The 11,477-nt window shown below is 35.7% G+C and overlaps 1 protein-coding gene across 1 annotated transcript; it reads left to right on the plus strand.

Moving 5' to 3' along the window:
* The first annotated feature begins 731 nt into the window (after nucleotides 1-731).
* LOC107663688 (serine/threonine-protein kinase Sgk3-like) lies at nucleotides 732-9,640 on the plus strand. The gene is made up of 16 exons (XM_016453967.1): nucleotides 732-922; nucleotides 1,031-1,114; nucleotides 1,792-1,864; nucleotides 2,702-2,777; nucleotides 3,123-3,198; nucleotides 3,524-3,573; nucleotides 3,731-3,788; nucleotides 4,118-4,201; nucleotides 4,306-4,437; nucleotides 5,171-5,283; nucleotides 5,755-5,791; nucleotides 6,176-6,262; nucleotides 7,076-7,171; nucleotides 7,262-7,417; nucleotides 7,597-7,686; nucleotides 8,660-9,640. Exons 1-16 carry the CDS (start codon nucleotides 845-847, stop codon nucleotides 8,828-8,830), a joined length of 1,461 nt encoding a protein of 486 aa, XP_016309453.1. The 5' UTR covers nucleotides 732-844; the 3' UTR covers nucleotides 8,831-9,640.
* The last annotated feature ends 1,837 nt before the right edge of the window (nucleotides 9,641-11,477 follow it).

Consider the following 11,477-nt stretch of genomic DNA (forward strand, 5'->3'; position numbering starts at 1 on the left):
ATGACAGAAATATATATATATATATATATATATATATAATTAAAGTATTAAGTAATTAAATACAGTTTCTGTTTCTGTATTATAACTATATATATATATATATATATACTTTTATAAATATATATGTATAAAAGTATATAAAACCTTTCTACTATTAGCCTATATATTTTGACCTGGCATCAAAGTAATATTATTGCTGAAAATATTGTTTTTTTCAATTAATATACAGTGGAAAGTCCTTATTTCATGCTTGACCACCTAAAGGGAGTTCAAAATGAAGATATATTTATATCATAAGATGCTCTTGAGAGGCTCCCCCTGGCCTTTAAATCTGCATTTTGTAGGTCCAGTGCAGCATTATCTAAAAATATCTCTTGTACCTCAGAGGGGCAGGGGAATGTCGCCCACCCAGTGAGCGTGAGGGAGTATGTGGAAGTGGCATATGAAAGAAGAACGTCCCCGTTTGCTCCCTCCCAGTTGGAAAGAAGCAGAGGGGAGGATGAAAGAGAGTGAGGAAAAGAGAGGTGGAGACTCATCGCTTGGTCGCCCAGACTGAGGGTCCTCTCTGTGTTCATGCCACACTTGATTAGTGACTCTGAGTGGCCTTCCTGTCCTGTCATGTAAGGCCTAAAGAGCCCTCTGGAGCTAAAGTGGACACTGCTGAAAAGAGCGCTTGGCTGTCATAGAACATCTCGCTTATGTTGTGGTATGTTTGTTTGTGTTCTGTGCAGGACCAAAATGGAGAGTTCCCATCAGAATCAGGTGTGCCAGAGAGGCAGGGAAGCGATCTGAGGACCTGTTGCATCTATGAGCGATTGCTTGTGAGATTCTGAGAGGCCTCAGGATGGAGGAGCAACCTAGCTGCCCCAATGTCAGCATTCCCTGCACCAATGAGCAGAGAGACAAGAAGAAACGCTATACTGTAAGTGGCCTCTGATGCTCTTTTCTACATTTTGAAAGCTCTGGCTAACTGTGTTTTAAATATCTTGTAGCATCAGATATGTGACTGTTTTAATCCTTACCTTGATAGGTTTACAAAGTAATTGTCAGTGTTGGAAGGCATGAGTGGTTTGTTTTCCGGAGATATGCAGAATTTGACAAACTGAATAACACAGTAAGTAGACTGAGACTCCACTCTAACTATTTGTTTACAGCTATTTTTAAGTAACATTGATTTTGGTTTGGAACTTGTTTCTAATTAAATATTCAGATATGACCAATTAATGTAAAATATAAAACTGATAATCATTTTGAAATGTATCTTAAAAAAAAGAATATGCTCTTATGCTCACCAAGGCTGCATTTATTTAATCAAAAATACAGTAAAAACTGTTTTATTATGAAATATTATTACAATTTAAAATATTTTTTTTTTATCTATTTTAATATATTTTAAAATGTAATTCATTCCTGTGATGGCAAAGCTGAATTTTCAGAAGTCATTACTCCAGTTTTCAGTGTCACATGATCTTTTAGAAATCATCCTAACATGCTGATTTGCTGCTAAAGAACGATTTCTTATCATTATCAAAGTTAAAACTTTTAACTTTTAACTGCCTAATATTTTAGTGGACACTTTTTACAGGATTTTTTGATGAATAGAAAGTTCAAAAGGTCAACATTCTTTTGAAATAGAAATCTTTAGTAAAATAATAAATGTCTTTACTGTCACTTTTGATCAGTTGAATGCATCATTGCTAAATAAAAGTATTCACTTCTTTAAACAAATCGTACTGACCCTAGGCTTTTAAATGGTATTGTATATTAAAACTATAATGTGTCTTTCTACAGTTAAAAAAACTGTTTCCTGCTCTGAATTTGAAGATTCCTGCTAAGAGAATATTTGGAGACAACTTTGACCCAGGTAATTTACAGTTCCTTGATTTTTCATGAAATAAAATGCATATTGTTCAGAGCCCATTGGAACTTGTCATCTCGTGCACATATGTTAGTGACTTTGCTTCATTTAGCTTAATAGAGATCATGTGTATTTGCCAAATTAGATTATCCAACAGTGTTCCATACAGAAAATCAACCATGCTAAATCCGCCCTGCCGAGCCCATAAAATCTTTGTCCTTGTTTAATCTCACATTATGCTCTCAGACAATGTGGCAGCAAAATTGTGTGCGTAAATAAAAGAATGAGAATGCGCACCCGAGAACCAATTGTATTTAACTCATGTGTGACCAATTATGTGGCCAGTATGTGGTCAGGATCTTTTTCATGGAGAAACCATGTGTCTGACCATTGGAAGCACATGCAAAATTTGTGCACATATTGTAAAGTCTTCTCCACCATTGGTATCCCTCTTTGCTTTTCTCTCTTCCCCTCATTCTTTCTGGATAATTGCTGTCTCACTCGACAATAGCAATCTAATTATTTGGTGCACATTTTTACCGTAGTGCCCCATGCTTCACTGAGAGACTGAGGCCATTGGTTTTGATAAGTGACTGATAAATTAGTTCTTTCCCGTAAGAGGTGATGGTTATCTTGAGTAGTTCTCAAAAATGGGTCTTAGGTCTGTTCTGGTCATGGGCATTTTTTGGCCTGTGCAGTTCATAATAATATTAATACATTAAAATTAAAAATGTAGTGCGGGCTCACTACATGATGACACTACTATGCACATTTTCATATTTTTTTTCTTAAGCTAATTTGTACCTATATATTTTGTATAATTCTATTTTGTATAATTCTTAGAGTTCATAAAACACAGAAAAGCGGGGTTACATGAGTTCATTCAGAAGATTGTGTCCCATCCACAGCTCTGCAACCAGTGAGTATATCAGCCAGTTACTGTTTCTTCAGTGTTCAGCACCACTCACAGTGTCAGTGCATCTAAATGTATGTAAAATTTAAGTGGGCTTTACAATGGAAACATGCCAAAACCAGCCACAACCAGTTATCTCTCTGAACTTTGAGTACAAAGCTGGTTCGATTATATCTTGTGAACCCGTGCCAAATGAAAAATGCTTCTTTTTGATTCTCTGTCAAATTTGCTATGGTTACGGTTCCTGTTACAGAGAGCTGTTGATGTTAGCTCATATTCCTCCTCACAATTGTGGCTTTGTATCGCCTCAGTCAGACCTCTAATATGTGAATGTTAATTTCAAATGCGCAGTGCCGATGTCAAAGACTTTCTGCAGATGGACAAATCTAAAAACTTCTCTGATGCCTCAGAGGATGAAGATGACAAGGTTGGTATATGTACTAATATTATGTTTTTAATATATTTGAGTATAACACATTGAGTAAGTAGTCTTCATACTTTTCTTTTTGTCTTGCTTGTTAGCTGTATTCATATGCATTGAGTGTTATATTTTAAGCATTTTTAACACGCTATAGTTATTGATAAATTTATGGAATTATGTATCTCTCTTTTTTTTTTGGAAAATCCTTTCTAAAGACCCGAGATGCAAAATAGCTTGTGCTATAAACTATTATGCATTATTTTTTCTATGCATCCATGTTTTACTACTGCTTTTAAATTAGTCTTACCTAGTTTTGTCATATCTCTTACAGAGTACATCTACCTCTAGAAATATAAACTTAGGGCCATCTGCAAATCCACAGTAAGTGTTTTATAATTATTTAAAATAATTTATTGCTTTTGTATAGTGACAAATATTGTATGTATGTCATAATTTGGATGCAAAACATCGAACTGGTAGAAATGAATGATGCATATGCTTTAATTTTAGCCTTAATCACTGTGTGTTTTTCCAATAGTGCAAAGCCCACTGACTTTGACTTTCTTAAAGTCATAGGAAAGGGAAGCTTTGGGAAGGTAAGTTTTCTTTTTAAATATTATGCCTAATGATAAAACTTACCTGAAATTTGGGACTTCTACAGTTTGTGAGAGAAAGTGGGTCAATCCCTTGTGGTAACATTATGAATAAGTTACTGAAAGCTCGGAATGTCACCGAGCCTTAATATTCTCTGTTTTCTTTACTGTATGGTTAGCAGTAGTGTTTGTTTCTGATCCATGGACTCTCCATTTAGGAAGTGAAAGTTTCTCAGTTTCTCAAGTCAGAGCTTGTCTTTTTTTTTGCCCATGGACAGCCGTATTGGAAGGTGAAACTCTCGCTAACCCACCGTGTTCTCTCCCACACAAAGGTTCTTCTTGCAAAGAGGAAACGGGATGGAAAGTGTTACGCTATCAAAGTCTTGCAAAAAAAGGTCATTTTAAAAAGGAGAGAGGTAATGATTTTCTTTGTTTTAATACCTAAACCTTCTTTTATGATTGCTTTATGTCCTTTGACGTTTGATTAATGAATTCCCTTTAATTTGTTTTTCCATGCCAGCAAAAGCACATTATGGCTGAACGTAATGTATTGCTAAAGAATGTTAAACACCCCTTCCTGGTTGGACTGCACTATTCCTTTCAGACAACAGACAAGTTATACTTTGTCCTGGATTTTGTCAATGGTGGAGAAGTGAGTATTTGTGGTTGAGAAGCTCAAGGCTGACGTCTGCCTCATCACATCTCAAAAGCCACTGTTTGCCAGATTAAACCAATATGTTGTAAATCAATATTTTATAAATACAGCTATTGCTGACAGTGATAATTCAAATTGTATGTCTTAAAGGCACAGTTTACCCCAAAATTAAAATGCTGTCATCATTTACTTATCCTCATTTCATTCCAAGCCTGTATGACTACCCTTTTTTTGTGCATTGTACACATTAACTGTTTTAATGCGTACAATGAAAATCAGTGGGGACCTCATTGGTCATCATGTTGTATTTCACCGAAGATATGAAGTCACCCAGGTTTTAACAGACATGAAGGTGAGTAAATGATGACAGAATGTAAAATTTTTTGGTGAACTATCCCTTTAACAAGGAAATGCAGGGGATTGTCATGTGGCATGTAAATGAGATGATGAAGCCAGAGCATGACTGTTGCTAATTTTGGGTCATTTAATTGGCATTTTGCATGGTTCCTATTCACATGCTTATTTAGATCACTGGTCTGACTTCCTCTCTTTAGCTAAAAGTCTGCTGATGATATTTTAAATGTCAGCTAATGAAACATCACACCAATAATTACTAGCACTGTGAGGCAGGCTACATAATAGCCATGACAAACCATGATGTAATGGGTAACCTGACTATTCTTTGCATTTATTCAGTGAATATTACAATTTTTGATTCTTTCCATTACAGCTTTTCTTTCACCTCCAAAAAGAGCGGACCTTTCCTGAACCCAGAGCAAAGTTTTACATCGCTGAGATGGCAAGTGCTCTGGGTTATTTGCACTCTCTTAACATTGTTTACAGGTAAATGCAGCTTTACTACAGGATCAGTTGTCTATAAATACACAGGCTTGGTGATTCTCGGATGATGTTTAGCTGTTAAAGTGTGTGAGAATTCCCAGAGGCAGAGGAATGTTTAACGGACACATTCTATACCTCCTCCCTCTTATGGTTTTCCCAGTTGCTGCCCAGAATGTATTTGAGAAATTTTGATTGGTGAACTGGCTTAACTGTTGTCATTTAAAATTACACTCACGTATGAAATGGCCATCATGAGAACATAGTTTGCATTCATAGGGTGTGACGCTATATGACTGCAAGGAATTGCTCTTCATAATAATTAAATGCATTATGAATAGCTTGTCTTGTCATATTATAATACCTATAATTCATTGTTATGATTTTTTCTGTGTAATGTTTTTTTTTTTGTTGTATTATTCCTGACTGGAAACATATGACAAAATGTCAACAAGTTAAGTGTTCTTGTGTTCCCAGGGATTTGAAACCAGAAAATATCCTGCTGGACTCTCAAGTAAGTACCCCTCTTTTTTCCACACTTTTATCATTGCCAGAGCGTAGCCGATCAACGTTGAGAGTTCCAGGGGAAACAGAGTAGTCTACCCTCGCTGTGAAGTATAACAAACTGTTCTGATTTCCCGAGACGAGGTGTACAAAGTGTAGCTTTGGCCAGCCAAATGAAATATTGCAATGAAACTGAAGACTTCTTTTTAATTTGTATGAATGCTTCAAGTTTTACTTGTGCATTTCCTATCGAATCTGATGAAAGTGTGAGGTAACAAGGCCCTGGCAAATATTCCAGTCAGACACAAGATTCTTTGGCTCTGTGAAGAATAGGCTTTTTGTGTGGTGACATACTTCCTGAAAGTGTTCCTGTTGGCATCTTTTGTCTGTTAAGGGACATATAGTCTTGACTGACTTTGGACTGTGTAAGGAGGGCATCTCCCAAGCAGACACAACGACCACATTTTGTGGGACACCTGAGGTATTACAAACACAAATACAATGGATGAATGATGCTTACATTACAGTTCGAGCGTTTGGAGTCAGTAGGATTTTTTTATAAGAAATTAATACTGTTATTCAGGAAGGACACATTAAATTGATCATTAAAAACATTTATAATGTTAAAGTAAATTTTTATTTAACATAAATGCTGTTTTTTTGTTCTCTTTCAAATATTCCGGGGAAAATTGTATCACAGTTTACACAAAAATATTAAGCAGCACAACTGTTTTCAACTTTAATAATAATAAGAAATGTTTCATGAGCACCAAATCGGCATATTAGAATGATTTCTGAAGGATCATGTGACACTGAAGACTGGAGTAAAGATGCTGAAAATTCAGCTTTGCCACCACAGGAATAAATTACATTTTAAAATAGATTTAAATGGAAAAGAGTTATTTTAAATTGTAATAATACTTCACAATATTACAGTTTTTACTGTATTTTCTATCAAATAAATGCAGCCTTGGTGAACATAAGAGACTTCTTTCAAAAACAGAAAATCTTACCAACCCCAAACTTTTGTGTATTGCATGTTTTCAATTATATGTTTGAAAACTATTTTTAACATATTACTGTGATGTTATAGTAAATATCATTTAATTAGTTGTTGAATTTAAAAATAACTACTTACCGTGATTCTTCTTATTAAATTGTTACTGATTTTCTCATTGCGCTTTTCTAGATTAACCTCATTACATTTTCAGAAAATTAACTGCAAATTAACTGCAAGCTTTTGGAGGGTAGAATAACACAATCATTTTAACACTATAATTCGTTGTCACAATAGTACCTAGCTCCAGAGGTACTCAGGAAACAACCCTATGATAACACTGTGGACTGGTGGTGTCTGGGCTCTGTGCTGTATGAAATGCTTTATGGCCTGGTAAGTTACAAATAAACCATAAATTTGGATAGTTGTCTCTGAAAATGTAGGCAATGAAGCTTAAATCTTGTTTTACCTTTATGTCAACAGCCTCCGTTCTACAGCAGAGACACACATGAGATGTATGACAACATTCTTCACAAGGAACTTATCATGCGCCCAGGGGCATCCACAGCTGCCTGGTCCATCCTTCAGGCCCTGCTGGAGAAAGACCACACCAGGAGGCTTGGCTACAGAGATGACTTTGTAAGCTATTTAGTACTGATATATCACCCCCTGGTGGATGACTTTGTTAAATATTTCGATAGCACCTCAATAGGATTTCTTAATTTCCTATAATACATTACATTCAAGCAGGAAATGTTGAATTGAAAATATCTTGGAATATTAAAATGGCCTTATATGTTATGTCCCATTTGTTGCAGAATGAAGTCAAAGGACATGAATTTTTCTCATCTATTAACTGGGATGACCTTGAACAGAAAAAGCTTCCTCCTCCATTTAACCCTAGTGTGGTAAGACTTAGTTCAACCAAAAATGAAAAGCTGCTGAAAATTTACTCATCCTCAGGCTATTCAAGATCTACAGAGATGACTTTGTGAGCTATTTAGTACTGATATATCACCCCCTGGTGGATGACTTTGTTAAATATTTCGATAGCACCTCAATAGGATTTCTTAATTTCCTATAATACATTACACTCAAGCAGGAAATGTTGAATTGAAAATATCTTGGAATATTAAAATGGCCTTATATGTTATGTCCCATTTGTTGCAGAATGAAGTCAAAGGACATGAATTTTTCTCATCTATTAACTGGGATGACCTTGAACAGAAAAAGCTTCCTCCTCCATTTAACCCTAGTGTGGTAAGACTTAGTTCAACCAAAAATGAAAAGCTGCTGAAAATTTACTCATCCTCAGGCTATTCAAGATATAGATGAGTTTTTCTTCATCGGAACAGATTTGGAGAAATTTAGCATTACATCACTTGCTCACCAATGGATCCTTTGAATGAGTGCCATCAGAGAGTCCAAAAAGCTAAGAAAAATATCACAGTAATCTAAAAATAATCCACACGACTCCAGTCCATCAATCAGTGTCTTGTGATATGAAAAGATGTGTGCTTGTAATAAAGAAATCCATCATTAAGACCTTTTTAACTTCAAACCTAAAAATACGACTCTATTCATAATATTGCTCTCTCCAGTGAAAAAGTCATCTCTTCTGAATCAGGAGACTCTCATTCTGACGGCACCCATTCACTGCAGAGGATCTATTGGTGAGAAAGTGATGTAATTGTAAATTTTTCCAAACCTGTTCCGATGAGGAAACAAACTCATCTTGGATGGCCAAATGGTAAGTTAATTTTCAGCAAATTTTAATTTTTGGGTGAACTATCCCTTTAACAACATAACTATTTTGCTAAAGTTTCAAAAAAGTACTGTATGCATAAGTGTATTAAAACATTCAACTCTCTAATGTTGCAGGAATCCCAGTATGACATCTCAAACTTTGATCCCGAGTTCACAGAGGAAACCGTACCAAACTCTGTGTGCTTCTCTTCAGGGCTGTCAATCGTCAATGCTAGTGTTATGGAAGCTGATGAGGCCTTCCTGGGATTTTCTTACGCTCCGCCATCAGGAGATTCTTTCCTGTAAGAGTGACGCTGCTAATGGCGATCCACAGAGCTGAATGAAACGTCTGTGATCGCTCTCTCTGATGAAAGGGAAGAATTTGCTGAGTGCGTTGTCATGATCAGAGGGTGGACCTTTGTGTTTTATAACAGAAGCAGTGCATAAACCTGTTGGGCTCCAGGGTGTTTCAAACTTTATTTTTATGCATAAATAACATTATATTTTGTGTAACATTTAATGCCTTCCCTGAGAGTTTAGCTCAGGCGCTGAAGTATTGATGTTTTTTCTTTTTCGTAAGAATTTTTTCAAGGGCTGATGATATTTGTAAACAAAATATCTACGTTGACACATTCCTTGTTTTGCCCCAACTCTTACACTTGATTGCTTACATACTGTGCAGTATATGACCAATTATGTTTTTGTAGTTTAGAAATTTGCTATGGACATTTTTTTTATATAATGTCAACGCAAGCAATTAAAAAAAATAAATGTGCTGATTGACAAATTCATATATATTCAATTTATGCTGTTTACTATGTATGTGAGTTAGAAAATAGGCAGAACTTTAAGCTGTTTTGAAATCAAAATGAATGTTGATAAACCCTGTAATGGTTTGGGTCATCAACAGCCATAGTACAGTGTGAATTGAACATTTGTGGCTATTTTCATCTTAGATTAGAGTTAATAGCACTTAAATACTAACAATGACCCTGTAATAAACCACTGTTTCATTTCCTGCCCTTTGATTATGAGATGAGACACCACAGTGCCTACTGACTTATTATATGACCTTTAAATGATGTACTGTACAAGTAAACACCCTTTCTTGAATTACTTGAATTTATGTGATTCCTCTCATTTGCATATATTTGCATGTGTTATGGACCAGAGCTTCGCGCCCAGTTACCAAGCCATAACAGTACATTTTACATAATAATATGATAATGTATTTAAATAGGCATGGTGCCTTACCAAACTAATTATAATGCAACGCCTTAAAATGTTTGCTCACGCAGGACACATCTCATTTCCATATATTGAGCACGAGCTTCCCGCCCAGTTATTCAGCTGTGCGTTTCGGAAATAAGTTATCCCTTTTCTAAAGAAAGTGATAATAATGTAGCCTATTTAAATATCTGTCGTGGGTTACCTAAACTTATTCAATACTGCACTGCCTTAAAAATTTTGTTTATATGTTTTAGACGCCTTGTTCGAGTCGAGGTTAACATATTTCATTTGGCTCACGCGTGATGCATTTCATTTGCATATATTATACTGAGTTCGAGCTTCTTTCCGCCGCCCAGCTCCAGAGCCAGCGGTGCATTTCAGAGATATGGATGGCCTGCTTTCCCTAAAAGAAGCAATAATAATTTATTTAGACAGAAGTGGTGGGTTCAGTAAACTCATTGAAGACTGTAAAGGCTTTAAAGGTTTGTTTATAAAGTTGGATGCCTTATTCGTTAATTAGTTAGTTACTTCTACATTTAAATACTTACCTCAGTGAACAGGAGCTCTTGAGGACGTGACACGTCCGGGGTCTACATCCGTTTTTTTGTAATCTAAGTTGATTATTACATTTAAATTAAAATAACAAGAACCCATATCTTCATGACTGTTAACACACTGAAAAAGGGAAACATGTCTTTCAGGTGCACAGCAGATGTAGGCTGTGTATCGGTTCAGTTTTGATGTGAATCCCTCAGATGTGCTTGAACTGAACGCCACACTGGGAGACTATACTGCACGACCCTGTCAAAGCCATTTCACTCTTTCAGTCAGTGAGTTTCACAAATAAAATATACACAATACCCAACTTATTAGTCTATCAACCACAGTTTTCTGTTGGTGAAATGTGTGGAAAAGTAAAATAAATAAATTAAACAAGCTATATTTTATTGTGCTTAACATATTTACATCTAATCTGTATTTAAACAAACAACTAAGAGTGCAGTGGTTATTTTTCAGGTTTGTTATCTGTCTATAAAAACACATCACTTATTGACCACATACAAACAGAAAACCAGGTAAGGAGCAGCTTAATTAAATGCAGATTTCACTTTTTTCATGTGTGTGTGTGTGTGGGAATATATTTGAATATATATATTCTGTATAGGTTAATGTTGTTTTAAAGCCAACCCACTTGCCACCTTTTCCCAACTATTGTTTGGATCTCTCCGAGTTTCCCCGTGGGTATGGTCCAATGAGACCCTTAGCTTTGGAGGGCCTTGTAATTGCCATGACACGTGTCACCAAATACACACAAGGAGCCAGATTTCTCTGCTCAGAAGAGAAATGCCCTTGTTCTAGAGGTAGGTAACGTTATTAACTTTATGGGTTATTTTTGTAATTGTTGTCCTACACAATTTGTCAATTTGTCCAAAGGGTTTCATCATATCAGAGTTCATGCACCAGGTGCCACAGAGTCTGCCACAGTTAGGAGTGATTTTACCTGCTTTCTCTGCTCTTCTCCGCTGAAGTAGGATGTGAAGTCCCGGGTTTTAGGGGGTGAGACAACATTAGTTTATAAAAAAAAACATTAATGGCATTTAAAAAAATAAAAAAAAAGTAATACTTTTATCCAGCAAGGAATAAATGCAGTGATTAAAAGTGACATTAACAACATTTATAATGTTACAAAATATTTCTATTTCAAATAAATGCTTTTTAATCC

This window comes from Sinocyclocheilus anshuiensis, unplaced genomic scaffold (genome assembly GCF_001515605.1).
Source record: "Sinocyclocheilus anshuiensis isolate Anshui unplaced genomic scaffold, SAMN03320099.WGS_v1.1 scaffold928, whole genome shotgun sequence".
Taxonomy (NCBI): Eukaryota; Metazoa; Chordata; class Actinopteri; order Cypriniformes; family Cyprinidae; genus Sinocyclocheilus; species Sinocyclocheilus anshuiensis.

Bases quoted from the DNA above. Each gene is read 5' to 3' on its own strand.
- LOC107663688 (XM_016453967.1), top strand. From the start codon at position 845: ATGGAGGAGCAACCTAGCTGCCCCAATGTCAGCATTCCCTGCACCAAT. The intron at 1,115-1,791 runs GTAAGTAGACTG...GTCTTTCTACAG, and splicing joins TTGACAAACTGAATAACACA to TTAAAAAAACTGTTTCCTGC. The intron at 5,284-5,754 runs GTAAATGCAGCT...TTGTGTTCCCAG, and splicing joins TCTCTTAACATTGTTTACAG to GGATTTGAAACCAGAAAATA.